We start from the raw sequence: 20,085 nt of genomic DNA, 5'->3' as shown, positions 1-20,085 counted from the left end.
TTCATTTGATTCGATTGTTTTTTTTTGCCCCCCCCCCCCCCCGTCCGAACCAACAGTTTGATAACATATTTATCGTTTCAGTTACGCCTAAAGGGTGTATCTGGTGTTTAAGGCAGGGCGCACTCTCAAGGAATCTTCCTATACCTCCCATATTAAACATTTGGAGTTTGCCTGACGTTCCTGAATTAGTGATTTCGGCGGTTTTTATGTCAATAGAAATAAAAAAAATAATCTGATGAATATTTTCATCTAATCAAATCCTAAAGCCGACATTAATTTTTTTTATAGTTCCAAAATAATTACAAAACCTGTTTCAGGTTTGCATTCTAGATTGCTATACTTGACACTGTTGTTGTGGGGAATAGAAAAAATAGAGCAAAAAAATTTTCTATTCTACAATCAGAAACTTATTTCCATAATACATACTTCCTGGCTGCAGTCCCTTCAAATACTTTACATATTTGTGTTCCGAAGTCAAAAATTCCCCTCAAAGACTAGATCCAGCTGTAATCGCTGTAATCGTGTGAGAATGCATAAATTACACCAAGGGACTAACCACTCGGATTGTTCAGGAGCGATTCAGTCAAGTATTAGTTAGTTGTAACCTGTTTAAACAGAGTCTAGAGAATAAGTAGCGTGCAGACATCAAACTGCTGGTTAATAAATACATATAAAAAATTATGTTGTATAAATAATTACAAGAAGAATTGCCAAGGATAACCTGCACCTAATCGTAATTTTTAGTGAGAAACCCCTTAAGTTTAACCTTCTTATGTTTGTTTCATTGAAGCGACGAAGAAAACAGATACCTTTGTATTTGACCGAGTTGTCGCTTAAGAACAAGAATTGACTAGGGAGTTAAATGTTCGGACTTTGGCTAGGCCTTAAACACTGCAGCACCAAGCCGCCTGAGGCCAACACAGCAACGCACGCTCCTCCTCCAACCTAATCTATTTAAAGCCCCCCTCTTTACACCCTCCCAATCCTCCTAATTTGCTTTGTTTTGTTGACTCTTTCTTTAGAAACAGCTTAGCAAACGGCTTTTGGCTGTTATCTCGGAAGTGTGAAAATATCGAATATGCCCTAAGGCATGTCAGTCACGTTGTGACGTTTCGGTTTTTTGTGTTTGTATTTGCTGCAGGCTTTCGCTTTGACCGCTATTCCTTTTTATATGCTTAGAAAATATTTTAGGTCAATCCACTTTTGAGTTTTGACATAAAGTAATAATAAGGCCTAAAACTTTAGAACCTATACGCTTTATATTAAACTAGCCTATAATAAATACCAATGAGCATATTCTCATCTGTTTATTCTATTTAAAGTTCTGCATATCACTGAATGAAAACATAATATGCAAAGGAAATTCCCATGGAAGAAATAAGGATTTGTCCCAGGCGGTCATAAAATGACTGGTAAAGTATAAGAAAGGAGCCCACGGATTTGTGTTTTATACAATTGTTACCTGAAGAATTGCGGGGAGATTGTGAAGCGCGTCAACCGTAATGTAGACACTCGTTTTAAAGATTGGTTAGATGTATCTTATATTTAATATTCAAAGCAGAACCTTAATTTTCTTTCACATTTAACAAGAGGTTCTAGGTGCTAAATTTTCTTTTTTCCGTCTCGTCATTGAACAAGTTTTGGTTTGGAATACTGAAAAAAGGGACGTTTCAAGAAATGACTGGAAAATGATCGGTTCAAATTTTGATTCAGTGTCAAAATTGTGTAAAACCTTATTTTTCTAATTTTATCGCTTTTTCGCCAGCATAAAAAGGAAAATAAAGTAGGGACATGTGTAGCCATTTATATTGCGAGGGAGAGAGGACAATCGGGAGAATTTGGATGGAAGGAGTGAGGCTCCTCTCTATGTGTATCTGCAGAAGATTTTAAGAGGCTAATCCAAACACTACCAGATTATCCACCTCAATGATTTGAGTAAAACTATTATTTTATGATGTGTATTCTTAGTGTTTGCTCAACAGCTCTTTCGTTCGGATTGTCATCGTTTAAGTTATGGCATGTGCAAATAGTAATTTTATGAGTTCAAAAGTTTAAAAAAATTAATTTCAACAACTTTTTCCCAGCTTGTTTTCTGTTACTTTTTTTGTATTTCGATTTTCAAATTTGTTTTCTTATTGTTTAATGGACGGGTTTTTGAAAGTACAATTGATCCTACAATCTAGTATTGTAAAAAGAAAAATTAAATAAGTTATATTGGAAATTTCCATTGGGATCTAGAGTGTTGACACGAAGCCCTCTTTTGATGCAAATTCAACTTTAAAAAGAAGAAGGCTTCAACAAACGACACAAATGGTAAAAATAATTGCCATAAACTATTTCTAAACTTATTCAGGTGGTTGTTAACTCATCAGCACCTAATGGAAATCCTAGGGTAACGCTTGTTCCGCCACCGTTGGCACACCTCTGCCACCAGGGCCTCTTCATTCCACACATGAAAAGCTTTGCAACACGCGTAGTAAACTTCCGCGGTGCGTGACGCGCGCCACCTAGAGTAAACGACTTTTGAAAGTGTTTAACCCCTCGAATTTATTTCATAAATTGTGTCACATATAGCTCTTAACATATCATTCTGCAGTTTTTAGTGCATTAAAAGTACTTGAACTAATGTTCTGCATAGGGTGGTGTAATTTCGTCAAAATCCTGGGGGGGGGGGGCAAGTTGGAGTCAAGTATCACAAATCAAGTGAAAATGACAGTGAAAACTGAAAACTGATCCATATATTACCGTAAAGGCCGATATATACTAAAGAAAACTGACCTGTTACTTTGGATACTTAAATTACGCAGAATTATCAAAGTTTTGACAATGTTTTTGCTTAAAGTAAATTTCAGCTGGAAGGGGGGAAACTGAGGTCTGTGTGGGCAAACTCGGATCTGGAGCACTTGCCCCCTGCTTATAAGCAAATCATGTCCCTTTCTGCGTAATGATTATTCTTATCTATTTTCGCTAAATCGTTCCTTACATGAGGTTCTACTTCTTTTTTTTATTTGCCATCTGTTTATTTATTCATCGAACCCACCTTAAATGCTTTGACTGGCTGGCGTCATTCCAATGGATAATCTCGGGAAAATGCCGACTTTGAGGGAATGACGCATTGGCGTCAAGTAAACGACTTTGACATGCGCTAAGCAAAAGAACCAGCGAACGAGTAGGCTAGTGTTATATATCGCTGCTGTCATACTTAAAGGTCGTATCTGGAATATTCGCACTTCCAATATAATTGCTAAAAAAGATGATTTTCAGGCATTTTCAAGGATAGGATCAGCAGAGCATTGTATGTTCAATCGCATATTATAATCCACCTTTGTCACCCTGATTTACGCTGCTTAGCTGATCTTCCCTGTGACAGTAGCTTAGCAATTGAATTTTCGCAATCATTTAGAAGTATGAAAATGCCAGATACGACCTTAAGGCGTGACAGCGCCAATATAGTGGCTTAAATAAACACTAAATACTCATTTATTGAACACTGTAGCGATTCTGACCTTTCTTTCGCCCGGGGCAAAATCTTGATTCATGAATCTAAGGATTTTTTTTTTAGGTTTGAGGGTTTAAAGTCCAAGAATAGATTTGAATATTGATATCCAGAAGAATAAGTGGCTTAATCTGGCTATAAATGAGGATGAAGAGGGGATTTTAGGTATCAAGAAAATTGATAAAGTGGTTATCTTTACTTATCAGGATAGTATTTGTAGCTGCAGTGAAGATGCAATAATTAAGATGAGCCTGGGCACATGGTTTTTTCTTTACAGTTAAAAAAGGTTAAAAAATTAGGAAGATAAATTTACAAATTAAGATTCGAATATTGTAGCCACTGCCATGGTTTAAATATGGCACTCAAGCGTGAGTGCTTCGAAAGACTGGGGGAGAATTATTAAATTTTTACCAAAGTAATTATGTAAGAACAATTTTAAATCCTCTCGCTCTTTGGGGATATAATGAAAGGTTTGCTGTTATGGCCAATCCACATTTTAAGGCTGAAGGATGACTGGTTTCCAAAGATTTTGCTTTTTGATCATCCATATGAGGCAAAGAGGTCATTGTGGGAAGAGGTCATTTCAAAGGATTTAAAGGAGATTTGAACTGCATGATTGGGGATGAAAAGTGAAGCTTTGAATAGCTTAGGGTGGAAGAAGAGCGTGTACAGCCAGGGGCGGATCTAGAGCAAAATCTCAGAGGAGGCATAATGCGACAAGGGTGCCAATGAGCAAAATCTTGGGGGTCCCCTTTTGACAAAGGTGCCAATAATTGACCAAATTGACATATTTATTCCAAAAAAGAAGAAAAAGAAAAAACTTAAGGGGGCACCAAAAAAAATCTTGGGGGGTCCCCGGTCTCCCCTGGATCCGCCAGTGTTGACAGCTGTGTTGGCCTTGCGTAGCAATGCGGTTGTTCCTAGTAATGGTTGTTCTGTTACCTTTATGATATACTTAAAATTTGATGGTTTTTAGTCGTCCTTTTAAGTTTACTACCTCACAATCAACTTTTTAACTAAATCTAGTCTGAAAAAAGGCAAATAAATTGAAAGCTAGAAATTCATTAATAGTAATTCATTTACAATCTGGAACACACTAACAATGAGAGTAGTTGATAGTTTGCTCTTATATCTGCTGTGACAGTCTGTAGCAGCTGAAGATCATACTCTCGTCGTTAGTTTTCCTTTAGCTTCCAGGGGAAAACCGTTTGTTTCTCATGGTTAGACCTTGAATTTTAAATATTCTTATTTTCATATTTTAAATTACAGAACGTTCCTGTGTTCATCTCTGAATTCATATGCTTTATTAACCTTCAAATACGATGGTTTGACAGCCAGTTGTTTTCTCCTAAGATTTCGCCGTGCTCTTCGGCCATCTACTTTATTATTCCGAAAAACTCAACCTCACAAGAAGATGTTTGGGAAAAAAACACGACCAAATAAAAGTTTCACATTCGAAATGGAGAAGTCGTAAATGACTTCTTTCTGTTTGCTTAAAACACGTTTAAATAAAATATCTAATGGTAAACATCACAGTGAAACGCTGTTTAGGGCATACTTAACATGAAAAACTGGATTTTTGGATTTTGTTTTGGGTGGATTTAAGCTGAAACTATCAACATTTGCATAAAAAGCTGTGATAATTATTGCCGAGAAATGCATACGGTCTACATACTTTTGAATAAAAAAGTTGTTCCTTCTGAAAAATTCACATCTTTATTTGTTTCTGGGCGTTTTGAGTTTATGTTTTTTTGTAGATTTATTTATCAAATGTGACGATTATCTTTGCTAATCTCCTGCACTTATTAGGGAAATATCTCCTTATGTTGAATATGTTTCCGTTTATAAATGTTGCCATTTCCTTAGCTATCTATCAAAACCACCTCAACTGCCTTGACTAGTTGGGATTACCTGTGTGATCTTGTGGCAGTCCTTCTAATCCCGGAGTTTTCGATTGTTCTTTTTTGTTGATTTTATTCATTTGTATTGTTCGATGGAATGTGACGATTTTGCAGAACACTGTTGGAATCATGGACAATGTTGTAGGCTGTAGAAAGCTCCCTAAAATATTACACACTGTAGTTAGTTTTGATTATTAATTAAACGAAAAAAATCAGATAAAGCTGATAAAATAAAATTTGAAAGCAAATAGATTTAATAAAATTCAGACAATTTGAGATAAAAATAAAATTCAGATCAGCATTTGAGATAAAGATAAATCAAACGAATTAACCATCTTTTTTTCTGTGGTTTATTTTTGATTTTGCGTTTTTTGTTTTGTTTAGTGTAACATTAGTTATACAAGAAAATAATTTACAATTTAATGGTCTAGAAACCAACAGTATGATCAGTATAGGATTTGAAGGAATTATTTGCATTTTTAGGAAGAACAGAATCGAGGAAAACCTAATTGGGAACATTTAAATGATGAACTTCACGTACTAATCACCGTCGAGGATACTGAAATTCGTTCTAAAATGAAGTTGGAAAGGGCCGTCGAAGAAATTAGAAAGTTACTAGTCCCAGCGGTAAGTACCTTATAATAATGGAAATACATTAGTTCAGACTAAAAGTTGTATTTAACTAACTTATATTGGCAGCAGATTGTAAATATTTTTTTCGTGATCGGTTCTGGTTGGTCGGTTCTTTGTCAAAACACTAAATTATTGAGAAGATTGCTAGATGTCCTGCAGGAATGTGTTTTTCTTCTTTAGGGTAGACGCAAATATCATGTTGGAGTTCAACTAGCCTGTTCAGTATGGTTCAGAACATGGCCCAACGGGCGAAATTGACATGCACAAATTTTTTCTTTTCTAAATTTTTTTTTAGTGACTAAGGTATAAAGGAATGCTTATTGATATTAAAAGTAAAGATCACAATAAGGTAGTAGAGCAGAATAGATCACAGTAGAATTAGTCATAAAGAAAATGCTTTGAAGAGATTGTCTGGATAATTTGAAGGACTGTGAAATATTAATAAATGTCTGGGAAATGAGACAAAAAATTGTCATATTTTATAATTTTGAAATGAATGAAGGATTAATTACGAAAAGTAAGGTATTGACAAAGAAGATGGCCACATGTGCTCATAGTATGATAGATTATGTTTTGAAATACGGTGAACTCAAATGGATAGAGATAAGATATTGAGAATTGTGAATGAGATTTTGAGCAAAGGAAAGAGACATTAGCCTGATTCCGGTGCCTTTTGATGCATTTGACCATGGTTATTAAATTATTCATTGACTCAGGTATTTAATTATGTCATACTTACACGACCGGACACAATTCCTTGCCAATGGTGATTCCGTATCAATAACAGTGCAGCAGTCGAACAACGTTGAGTCCCTCAAGGATCTGTACTTGGCCTCTTGCGTTTCTTGTTTAACATCAGTGACTTGAGTGAGTCGTCAAAGGATCTCGGACGTACAGTGTTGTTTGCTGATGATATGGGGTGCAGTGTCTCTGGACCCAATGATCTGATACTTCGGCAAAATATATGTCAAGGAATCGGTAGAATTATGTTGTGGTTTGAGTCTAATCATCTGACGGCAAATTTTGGTTACTGCCACTCCAGAGACAACAAAATAAAGGATTACGAGTACTGAAAGAATATATTGCATTTCCTGTTTTGCTACCTAACAAATCAAGCACTCAGAGTATGTATGTTATATTTAATATCCCTCCAATTAAATGGTTTGTGATGTATCAGTCAGTTCTGTTTGTTGTTCAGTTTCGTAAGAAGGCATTGCCTGCGTATTTTCATGAATTTGAGCTGTTATAGGCATTGGATGAGGTGGATTCATGTCGACAGTCCAGGAGATGGCGGGTGGCCCGTCAGCTGCTAATTAAATCCGAGAGATTGCGTTGTTTACTTAGAAATAGTTTAGCTACAGTATGGAATAACTTTGGTAAAAACTGTAATCTATATCTTCCCCCATCAACACTAAAAACACAAATTAAGGAACGCCTAATGAAGATTTAATTTGTTAATAAGTATGTGTATGTACTTGTACATACATCTGTAGGCCTCTTTTTGTATGGCGTGTTTGGGAAGGGAGTTGGTCCCTTTTCCCCCGTCGACGAGTTGAATAATGTTAATAAAAGTTGGAAATTTTTAGTAAACGAATTGAGTCTTTTGTTGTTTTTGAGTTCAGGGTCTGGGAGTAGATTCGGAAATTGACATTCAGAATACGAATCTTAAATTAGTAAAAAAAAATGTTAGGTAGTGAGAAAATTCACCGAGTAGATAGCCTCATTTGTCTAGACTGCATTATTAGTAAGGAAAGCGGTTGTAGTGAAGATGCAAATGTAGAATGCATGGGGCACAGGTGTGTTTTTGTCGCAGTCGAAAAAATTTGGAAGAATAGCAAGATAGGTCTTAAAGACAAGATGAGGATAGTTAAAGCCGTGATAATGACTGATGTCAAGAATAGCTCTGAAAAGTTATTACCTCAAATTTTTTTTTTAAGATATAGTGGTACTTGTGTCTTACCTGGGTCACACTTGAGGATTTGGATCTGCAGATCAGAAAGTGACTGGTTTATACCTGTCAGTATTTGAAGAAAATTAGCTTAGGCTCAGTTGAAACCTACGTTTTAGGTGTAATTTTATTAAATATTTAATATATAGAAATGGTATTCTGGTTGGATTAGGTTAGCTATTTACTACAATGCGTTCTGTGTGGTTCCCCTATCATAATTCTTTGTTGTAGTTTCTATAATTTTGTTACTAACATTTTGTATTTTCATCATTTTTGGTATATTTCATCATGATTAACCTAACTTCATCACTCGGTTGTGTACCGGCTAATACACAAATACCGATATACTTCATTATATCCAGATAATTTCAGGTACTCATTTTGTGGCTGTATTTCAACATTAAGCTGGATGAATAAGGTCACTTGACCTCGATGTTTAGGGCTATAATGAAAGAAATGTTAGTGAGGTTAGATAATGTTTTACAAATGAAGAATAGTAAGTACTGAAAATCGGGCTTTTTGGCAATCCGGTGATGACAAAACAGAATGCTTGATGTCGTAGAAAGAAATGGGCAAAGGTAATAATAATTCAGTGGTAGTGAGAACCTCATGAAAGGGAGCAAACAGAGTCAGGCTTTTAACAGTGTGCCCATTTGTGTTGGGATCAGGCGGTCTAGTGATTTGATGATTTGTTAGTAGTTGAAAAAGTGCAATGTCTAAAAATGTTAAGTAAAAAGATATCAGTAGGAAAGTGAAATGAAGATAAATTATCGAAAACCTTTTTCTAAAACTTGTAGACATGTTTCCTGATGATTTTTTTTTATATATTGCTAATGAGGCTCCCCTTTTATCTATTGTTGTATTCTAGTAAATTCTCAACGGGAGTTTTTTAAATTTATCTAGTATCTAAGGGGTATCGGTCAGTTTCTATTTTTTTTTTTTTTTTATTATTATTTTTTTTTTACAAGAAAAGTATTTGTAATAATCTCTTTCTTTAATATTAAGAATGCCTATCTATAATTTGTTACCATACCGTATATAACCATTTAGCTAAATATTTGACCAACACTATACCCCTAATTTCGTCGGAGATTAATTGCAGGTTTGCGTTTCTGCGGTTAGTCATTAGATTTTTCCTCCTAAATCTGATTTTGGATCAGAGTTGATACCCACAAGATTTGATTTATATTGCCCAAGTTCTTTTGCGATTTTGTGATGATATCTTGTTTGACCTGTTCGTCAAGTTTAAACCAAGGAGTTGGATGGATGAGTTTTTGCTGATAGCACTTAAAAGTATTTTCTTTTTTCATCTTGTTTGTAATCAAGAAATCAAGTAATCAAGAAATTATCAAGAAGTAATCAAGTGATCAAGAAATTATGCAAGCTGTTCTCCAGCTGACAGTCCATAGACCGTCCATTTAGCAAAGGAAATGCGATCTTTCAAACCCCTAACCCTCCTCATCCTGGATACGGCCTTGACTTTGCTGTAGATTTACATTTTCAGTTTAAAAAAATAGTACGAACAATCTAATCTCTGGTATTTAAAAAAAAAATTCATCTGTTCTACGTTTTGATTATCCATAAATTTTATATTAATTCAAATATCTGTATTCGAAACTTAAGTTTTAGGGTCCGAACTCGCAAATTAAAAGGTCGTAGAAATGATCTACGTTGAACTTAACAAAATCTTTAGGCCAAGAGTTATGTTTGCAAATAAATCCATCTTTAGCTTGGAAAACACTTTATATGCCCAGGTCGGGAGTTATTTAGGTGCACTTATAGGCAAACGTTTATTTGGTGCCAATTTTATTAACCTTATGTTATGTCATTGCGCTGATTTTTCTTAGATTGCAAATACCATCAAAGAGTTATAATAAGGACCGAAATAAAATTAAGAAGCGCTGATGTATGGCTCTAGCCCTTAGTGGCTTTTGGGGGGTGGGGGTTCTCATAAGGGCGAGATTAAACCCATGAAAAGAAACTATTTTATACCACAATTTTTTCCTTGTGACCAATAAGGGAGAGGAAGACCCTTATTTTTGTTTATTATTATTTATTGAATTGTTATTACATTTTTGGTACTTTTGTCTTATAGCCACCATACTCAAGATCTTGTATCGCGAATATGACACAATAACCGGTTTTCATGGTCTTTATGACAGACAAAATTAGCTTCGGCTCGGTGGGAAACTACATTGTAGCTATTTTTCAATTAAATATTTAGTTGATATTTTGGTTTAGTTTAGCTCACATATTTAATATAATGCGGTCTGTGTTCCATAATTCTTTATTATAATTTTCATAATTTTGTTGATAAAGTATTATATTTTCCTCGTATTTTGTTTTATTTCACTAGCATTAACTAAACTTCACTTCTCGATAGAACTTGAGTGTGGTGGCTATGAGACACAAGTACCACATTTTTATATCAATTTATCCTTTGTTCTCAGAATGTTTCCAAATTATTTTTTAAGCTAACCACATTATTTATGCTGCTTAAAACTGACAATAAAGAACGAAATAGTCTACAAATCTAGATAATAAGAAGCAGGTAAGACAGTTTTTTACATTCATATTTTAAATTGGCACCCAATTTCTTTAGTCACTAACCATGCCTGAACGTTACTTTGATTGTCTCGTAATTGACACCCAAATACCTTTTTGGGGTTGATATGTTTTTGTTTGATGTTGCAAGATTCACTTATCAGAAGTATCTGATATCAGCTAATAAGTGGTATCGTTGGTTTTCTTTACATGGTTTGTTTGTAAAAACAATGCTGTTTAGCATTTTAATGTTTTCAATATAAAATTCCAATTTTTTGTTTACGCAGCTATTCGATGTAATATTATGCTTTTTTGTAGTATTCTTAGAATTTGAGTGCCAAATAGATGTTTTGAAAAGTCTGGAACATACCGTATATTATTCATAAATAGACGTTAACATAGCCTGGATTAAAACTGAACCGAAATTATTTTTTAAGCCCAGTTACCGGTTTCTTTGCTGATATGGGGAGGGAGGGGCGTCCACTTTTTGCTATCTGGTGTATATCTCAGAATGTCATGTGTGTCACCCAGCTTTGCCTCAGTTTCTAACACACCTGGCACACTTCCGTCACGCTTGCCACGCGCCACCTGGTGTACGTGATTTCGGAAAGTGGTGCCCACCTGGATGGGAAGATGAATTTTCAAGGTTGGTTCATATAGTACAATATTGAAATTATCTGAAAGTGGGACATTTTCAGATGGGCACCCTGTGGACTGGGAGATGGACTTTTGAAGCTGATTCATTCTGTATCGGCAAACGGGGAGTTGGTGCTTTGGTACCCCCTCAGTGGTAGCTCTGGTCTTTCTTGTGTCCGGGGCTAAATCTCGATTAGTGCTCATCCCCCCTGTCCTTCAAAAATTTTCAGGCCAATTTTTAATAAAATTTTCATTTATTAACAGGTTTTATCATTTATTTCAATCTGAATTCTCTCACTTTACATGGTAAAAGGAAATTTCATATTCATTTCGCTTATACTTACTGCCAACTGTGCACTTTACTTTTTTAAAAATAAAAATAAACTTTCAAAAATTACAAAATGTTATACATCTATCCCGTCCTAAAACCGTCTCTGGATCCCCTTGCGCTATGGAATGTCAAGATAGTTATGCTTTTGATATATTTTTGTTATATTTTTTTAAATAATTAACTTGGTTATGTGCATCCTTATTTGCCCTTCGAAACTAGTTTTTGCGTTTATGTCTATCTTGGAGACGATTTCGCCGAGGGCTATTAAAGGTTTCAAGTAATTTTTGCGCTTCTAATTTAAATATAGGTTCGTGATCAAAATGATTATGAGCGTTTCAGAAACCAAGTCCACTTTCTACATTTTTTAGGCTTTAGCATAATAAGCGCTTGCTGGACTCTTGGATGTATAATCTGAAGGATATCCTCGAAACATATGGATTAATACAAAAAAAGGCAAAACACTTCATACTATCAAACACTAAATAATTTTGCCTTTTTAAGTTATTTGAACAAGTCCATCCTAATATGTTTTAAAAAAGACATTTTCTGTGCTCAAGCATGTGAGGAAACACCAAAAATTGTGGAAAATTTTCTCACCTCGTGATTAACGAGTGAAAATCAAAGCCATCAATGAAGCTTCTGCCCCACTGTGTGTTCTATGGCTTTGGATAAGTTCGTATCTAAGCGGTTTATACTATCATAAACTTGTATACATAGCGTACCCTGGACCAGACTTTTCGTAAAATAGAATTTTTAATCACGTGTCTAGGAATGCCACCAATTGTCACTGCATATTTCCAATTGTCTCTGTTCTTTAAAAGGAGTAATCATTAGATACGCGTATCGAAAGAAACACTAGAACACAAGACCTCCTTGAAGATACAACTTCTTTTTGCTGTTTTGAAACAAGTTACTCTTCTATGTAGCTAACTTAATTAACATCTCGTTCCAGTTTACCTCGAGGGTTCCTTTTGGTTATGCCACTTGGATTTTCTTTCAGAGTTAATGTCCGTTTTTTAATTCTTATTGAGCCATGACGTGTCGTGTTAAGGTGCTTTTTATGTGTTGAGATAGTTCTCCACGGTACCTTTTGTAAATCGGAGGCTACCAAAACCCCCTCTTATCGAATCGAATCGAAATTGGTATGTATTCAGCACTCTTTAACTCAAGGAGTAACTACCATTATTCCGTTCCACAGCTTAGCAGCTTTTTGATATCTATCACGTCTTTTCTAGCTGAAAGCTTGGCTCTTTTTTTTTTATGAAAGTTGAACCATATATAATTTGAAATACCCGCCTGGCGTGTTTCAATTCAGTTCTGCCAGCTTAACTCTATTTAAAAAAAAAAAAAATGCAGGGAAGCAAATTTCTTTACCGATATGCATGTTTTGATATTCGAAAAAGGATTTGATGTGTAAAAGATGATGTACTCGTTGTTAGTTGTAATCAAAGCTTAGATACCAATATACAGTTATGAAAACTCGATTTATTTTTGGGACACAGTGCGCGGTAGCGATGCTAGCGGCCGGAGACAGGAAACTTATATTGGTATCTAATTGGTAACAGGAAACTGGTATTGGTATCTAAGCTGTGCATGCAACAAAACAAAATCGCATTCCCGCCTATGGTGTTTTAGTACGATCTACGCGTTGGAGCGCGGGCTTAGAGGAGGCGCCAAGTCAAGAGCTCTATACCAAAGGCTTCTCATGGGCAAGATAGAAGTTTTCATAACTGTATTGGTATCTAAGCTGTGATTGTAATATAATTGGTTTTCTACTTTTTCAGACAAAATTTTGTAATTAAAAATGACCTAAACCGTGCGTTAAAGCCCATATAAATTTCAGTATGCCTCGTAAGGTCTAGGACTTTCTAACATCAAAAAATGTTATTTTGACCGATACTACACAACAAGATAACCTTTATGAGAAATCGGAGTTTTTTACTTAGCAGTGTAAGGTTGGCCAAACACCAGATTATATCAAATTGCTTATTAATAATCTCGTTTTAATGCTAATTAAAAGCTCATAGCAAATGGAAATTTGCATGGCTTTAGAAACAAGAATTAAATTCTTTCAAAAAGACATGCCATCTTTCTAGAAATATTCTGCAACGTGGATGAGATCTCTAAAAGCATTCCTTGCAAATCTGAAATTACACAGGACTCCGTCAAAAAAATTATATGTTCATTATGAACCTGGGTCTTCTGCAGTATTCTTCATTTTCACATTCTCGGCATGAGGTTTGGTCTAGAAATGGAAGTTGTTTAAAATTGGTGTTAGTCGCCCTGCTGTTTGTACATTATTCATCTTATCGGTTTGCATCATTGTATCTACGTTATCAGACAAGTAAAATCGATAGATCTTTGCTCTGGTCAACAAATGAACCGCTAATTCTGTAAAAATTCAAAGTCTATACCTCATCCCTCTTCTGTTCACATTTAAACGCTTGAGGTTAGAATCACAGCCTATATACCAATACAGTTATGAAAACTCCATCTTGCCCATGAGAAGCTCTTCGTACAGAGCTCTGAACTTGGCGCCTCCTAGATCGTACTACAACACCATAGGCGGGAACGCAATTTTGTTTTGTTTGCTTACACAGCTTAGATACCAATACCAGTTTCCTGTCTCCAGCCGCTAGCATCGCTATCGCGCACTGTGTCCCAAAAATAAATCGAGTTTTCATAACTGTATATTGGTATCTAAGCTGTGGTCAGAATAGAAGAAGAAGAATAAACAGCTGTTTTGAAAATGCAATTACCTTATTTCAAAAGCTATATAATGACTTTCATTAGTAAGATTATATCATAGGCCATTTTAACAGTGAAAATAAAAACTTACATTAGAGAATATCCAATCAATGATATAGAAAAAACTCGTTAAGTACCATTTAGACCACCTGAACATGAAAGAAATGTTCTTTGCTACTTTAATAGACATCATGAAAAGAGAAACTTATTTCGTGATTCGTCTCATTATGTTCGGGTCATTAAAAAGTCTCTGTTTCTTTAAAAGTTCATAGTTTAATTTGCAAAATAAAGGATGCTCGTTATCTCAACTTCGTTTGATGGCCAACTAGATGGAGTTGTTTTGGAGTGGCAGGATGAGAATTAGTCATTTAACAGGCCTTTATTCTTTTAAATAGTGTTTTTGTGAATTTTTGGCAATGTTCTTCATTATAATTAATTAAACTGTTGTGCAGCCTTGTCTATTTGAAAAGTCTGTTGGTATTTTCCATTTATTTTCCCGATAATATGATAATATTATTGTTTGGGAATCGAAAGAATTTTTTTTCATGTAGTTTTTAAATTGTTCTGCTGGGTAGGCCTATAGATAATTTAGCGTGGGATTGACTTTGAGGCTTAACAATATAAAATTAGCTGTAAAAATCCAAGTGAAAATTTGACACACTAAAGTCAAAAGACCTCGATATTTCTCTCAGCGACCCTCAAAAGGCATGTAAAGGATCAGGGCAGATCCAGGGTAAGATTACATAAGATATCTATTTCAAAAAGTCAGTGTTACTATCCCCGAAGGGCTGAATTTGAATATTGGAGTAAAAAATATCACACAAAAAGAAAAACTGGAAAACTGGCAAAGAATACCAAAACGAAAAAAAAGAAAGAAAAATCAGAACGAATTTGCCAGTCAATAATTTAACTGAGAAATGTCAATTAAAAAATTAAAGATAAAAACTGGTAAAACTAAAATAAAATAAGCACATATAAAAAGAGTTAAAAGGGACACTTTATAAAAAGGGAGGAGGAATAGCCAAAATCAGCGAATAAATACCAAAACCCTGGGTAGCACTCAATGCCGTATCCAAGGGGGGTTGAAATTTTTATGTGTGTTATTACAATTTTTGTTTTATACGATATACAAATCTATTTATATGTGAAAGAATCCTTGTGTAAAACATCCCCCCCCCCCAAAAAAAAAAAACTGGATACGACCTTGCACTAGCACCACAGTCACAATAAAAAAAGAAAGAAACTAGCTGGATATTTTATTAATTCTTTTCTCTAATGAAGTGGACACAGGTTATTTTCATATCTGGAGGTCAAGCAGCGAATGGGGGACAACATGGGGTTCAGAAATAGCTCCAGGTGGCCGGTATCTGGATGGGGTGTGACGCTTGGAGAAAATGCCTTCGTTGCGAGGGTTTGCTATTGCTTTTTTTGCAAAACGGAGGTACAACGCAACTCTCCGGTGGTCAATGAATTCCAACATAGCTTTCCTTAGAAGCAGATAGTATGGCACCTTACCCTCTTTGAAAATTATTGGCAGGGCTCTTTTTTGTATGGCTTCAATTTTTTTGATTCTTCGCTAGAGATACCAGTTTACCAAACTCGACAAGTATATTTGAATTCGAAATGCTGGCGGACAAAGGAAGTATAAATTCCACCTTCTTCCTCATGAAAAGGGAAGGTGGAACGCTAAATTTGTTTAGGAGCTTAAATAGGGAGATAGATACATTAGCTCTATGTAGGATATCTTTAACATAGATATCTCATTTAAAGTAATTTAAAGGGGGATACAGAAATTCCTAGGGGGATAGGATTAAGAAAATGGACGAGGCTTTAAGGAAACCTATTGGCATTATATTGGACTTGGAGGAGTTTGCTCTCATGTCAAAGTCAGAGGCATCATCTCCATATCGTTGGGTCTGCCAATTTTTGTTGGTGTACCTCCCAATTCCTAATTCTATATCCGTTCCTGGAAAGGATGACGCGAAAAAGTTAACTACTTATAGAAAAGGGAAAGATAATAATTATATCATTGCACTTGGAGCAGTTCTACCAAAATAATCAATCTTTTGGATGGGAGTAATAGTTGTCATTCCGTTAGCACTTCTAATACTTCGTACTCCCTTTTCTAAGAAATACTTTGCAAGGAAAAGTACCGCTACGAAACGGTTGAATTTTGGAGATTACTAGAGATTTTATGTCAGTGAGTTCATCACTGTTTATAAAAGGAGTTAAACTAATTATGATCAAGCAAATATACACAAATGCAAAGACATTTTCCAGTACAGAACGCAAAAATATTGTTATCAGATATCGCTCAAAGTTATTTATAATGCCATCTAGGCCTGACTTTTGTATGTATTTCAGGTAAGACAGTCCTAAAGTTGCAAGAACAAAGAACAATAAAAAAGGTCATGACGAAAATTCTCCTGTGAATTTTTTCAAACTTTAAAGAGCATCTCAAGGAAACACGGGAAGCAAATTTAAACTAAAGCATATTTTATATATTGTAATTTATACCCCCTTCCCTCTTTCATAAAGAAAGAGGGCGGTTTTGTTTCGTTTTCTAAATAGGCCTATATTTCATTAATTTTTGAAAGTAATTGCGGGTCATTGGTTGTCTTCATTGTAATTCAAAAGTTTGAGTATGATTTCTCATTTGTATTTGCTGTTAGTTTAGAGCACGTCCAAGCCAATCGATCTACGTGAAGTGTGTGCTAAAGAATATTCATAGAATCTTAAAACCCATTGGCTATTTATGCTCTTTGAATATCAAGCAGGCTAGAAGAGGAAGCATTCTTGGGTGTTTAGAATTGAACCGGTATTCGTTTACGATTACGTTAGTTTTATTTTTCTTTAAGGTTTCTTGAATATGAAGAAAAAAAAGGCAAGAAGAAGGAAAAGAGCTTTTATAGATTAAATACCAGGGAAGTAGTTTGGGGTTAAATCAAGATGGCTCTGGTAGTTCAAAAGGCGTTACATAACCTTTCTATTCTCTTCCAGTTCCTCTAGATTGTCAGGATGCTTGTTTTTTTTTCTAAACTGGTGTTTTACCTTTTTCGCACATGCAGAAGCAGTTGGTTTAAAAGCTGTTGCTATCAAAAGTGACTTTGCCTTGTTTTGGAGATCGAAAGCATCTGTCTGTTCGATCGACTGTTCCCTAATTCATGTACTGATCTGAAAACACGGATTTTTTTCCAGTTTTCGCCTGCAATATGCAGTTTATGCTAATTAACATAGAATCCTTTGAATTATCGCAAAACAAGTAGCCTTCCCCCTTTCCGTTTTTAATATTCGCGCGGTTAACGCACGTGATTGCCAACAGGATTAAAAATAAGTCCGTTTCTGGATATAAACTTTATTTGCTTCTTTCCAAATTCTTTTTAAAAAATACAATTATTTCTAGATAACTTCGAAGACCACACTGCCTTTCCATGACGAAAGTAAAAAAAAAGGTTTCATCCCTGTTTTGAACTGTTTTACTTTCGACAATTATTTCTTAAAGCATTAAGTCGAAAAGGATGGGAAATTAGGTTCTAAATGGAGTTGAACTTCACAGCCGCCATGAAAAGAATATCTGTAAGGTCGAATATTCGACTCTCTTCTTTTTTGGACCAGAATAAAAAACAAAACAAAAAAACATGTGGCTCAGGCTGGTAAAATCGTGCGAAGTTCTCTGTTTGTGCATGGTAAAAAGGCACAATTAATAATCCTTAGTTGAAATGTAGCCTGTTATCTAAAATAGAAGTTTTTTTTTTTTGGGGTGGGGGAGACTCTAAATACCTTTGTGATCTTCCCAACAACCATACGGGGCAACTCGAAGAAATTTCAAATTGAAAACAATGACAAAATCCTACCCGTCTGAACTTTAGCGTTAAGAGTGGAAACTCAAAATTGTCAGTAAGAAAAATTAAACAGAAAACGAAAGAACATTGCCGACACCAACTAAGATTACTAAAGAAAACTCTAGAGCTGTCTATGCGTTGGCGCTTTTGTTGCATGCTTTTTTAAATACTCTGTGCCATTAGCAGCACATCGGCTGCTTTTGTCACATATATTTAAGTTGTTTAATGCCAATGGGCAGCACATTATTGTCCTTGGTGCCGTTTCTAATTAATTCTTATGTGAAATCCTCAAATACATGTTTTTATTCATTTTTCTAATTCCTTCGGTATTAGCATTTAAAAGAAAATTTCGTATCTTTCCAACCCTTCTGTTGCCTTGGTTCTTCTTAAAATTTCAAGTTAATTTAAAGTTTCGTTTTCAGTCAAAATACCCTCAAGATAACTTCATACTGGGTATATTTATTTAGTTTTTTATTGTGAGCTTTTAATATACTGGTTTCGCGTGATCACTTGTTTCGTGACACTGTTGTTGATTTTGTCACTTCATCGTGTTGATGTCTTGTTTTCTCACGGTTCTAATGTTTTAACTGACCTCTGTTTAACTTTTAATTATTAACAGGAAGATTGGAGGTTTCATTCTGCTAATTAGCTCGTTTTTGCAGTATGCTTACCTGTAATTTGAAATGTTGCAAGATATATTTAACCCCTACAAGAAAGTAGATTGTTCATCTGCTTTACTGGTTGGAAGAATGCTAGATCTTGTAAATGTTTCATGTTAGGATAATGGCCGACATGTAGAGATTCAGTCGTACTATAGCAAGGCATGTTTTAGTTAATCCAATACAGTGGTGATGAGATTCTCCTTCAGAAACGGAGGATTTGAGATGAAACTAAATCATTTTTAAATCATAATGATATCTTTGGATATCGTAACGATGCCATTTCTTAGCTTAATTCGAAGAAAAGTTTTTGTCCTGTGGTGACGTAGCGGGATTGATCTCTCCTAGCTGCAGGAACCTGCTGCTGGACCTGGAATTTTGATTCCGGTGATGAGATTATGCGAAAGACAAGACATGATAATCCAAGCAAGAAGAGGAAGAAAACGACAATCTGCTTAAGATTAAAGCAATGGGATTTGACTCAAGATTATTTGCTTCAAGATTCCTTGATTTCCAGTAAAAGACAGATTATAATTTTCACCCAGCAGTGTTGGGATCGGGGACGGGGTAATTTCTGGTTGTTTCAGCTTTAATCTTGTTCTTCACTTGCACAACAATAGCTGCATTTTTGTGTGAAACAACGTAAAACTAGTGAGATACACCAATGTAATTCAGCAATTTTTCAAGGGGTTAGGGTCTTTTGCACTAGTCTAAGGGGGAATTTACCTACCCCTCCTGATCCATCTTTGCAAGTATGGCCTTACGAGTAGGTGTATTGGTAATATTTTTTTTTAATAAATATCCCTGGCCCTCTTCCAAAACAGAAATGTGGATAAGACCACTTTAAGCCCAGAAAAAGGCAAAGAACTTGAATTTTTATGATCAAATAGGTTTTTTCTTTGCTTCTTTATTCTCATCTATCATAATGAATATTCAGTTTGACTTACGAAAAACTCTTATTGGTGTGTAGTTTGAACCTGCTTAACTTGAAAGTTACGGTGTTAGTAATCGATGATGTTCCATATTACACAATTCGTCATTTCGCAAGGTACTTTAGGCAAAAGAACATATTATATCATTTACAAGAACATATCATTTACAGCGACCTGAAACCAATGGCTATTGTAAAATAGGGCTACCCCTTACACTTACTCCTTACCTCTTACACTAAGATACAAATTCTTCCAGTTAACCCCTGTTTAAGGTCTTATTTCTTGTTTTCCAGCTGGTTCGTCTAGTTTGGTTTGTCTTTCCAGAGTTTCCGTTTGAAATTTATCTGTGTCACTTTTTTTCTTTTCTGTGATTAATTCTTGGAGCTTCTCGTGAGGCATATCCTCATCTGTTTAG

At 35.2% G+C, this 20,085-nt stretch overlaps 1 protein-coding gene across 6 annotated transcripts in view; it reads left to right on the top strand.

Annotated features, from left to right (window-relative positions):
- LOC136027419 (protein held out wings-like) overlaps window positions 1-20,085 on the top strand; it is a 137,286-nt gene that overhangs the window by 59,530 nt on the left and 57,671 nt on the right. For all 6 annotated transcript variants that reach the window (XM_065704698.1, XM_065704680.1, XM_065704688.1 and 3 more), the window contains exon 4: window positions 5,881-6,024. In XM_065704698.1, the coding sequence (XP_065560770.1) occupies window positions 5,881-6,024 (144 nt within the window). The remainder of the gene's footprint in view (window positions 1-5,880; window positions 6,025-20,085) is intronic.

The sequence above is a fragment of the Artemia franciscana genome, chromosome 1, assembly GCF_032884065.1.
Source record: "Artemia franciscana chromosome 1, ASM3288406v1, whole genome shotgun sequence".
In the NCBI taxonomy this organism is placed as follows: domain Eukaryota; kingdom Metazoa; phylum Arthropoda; class Branchiopoda; order Anostraca; family Artemiidae; genus Artemia; species Artemia franciscana.
Note: the sequence above shows the minus strand (reverse complement) of the source record. Positions and strands in the feature narration are given on the sequence as shown.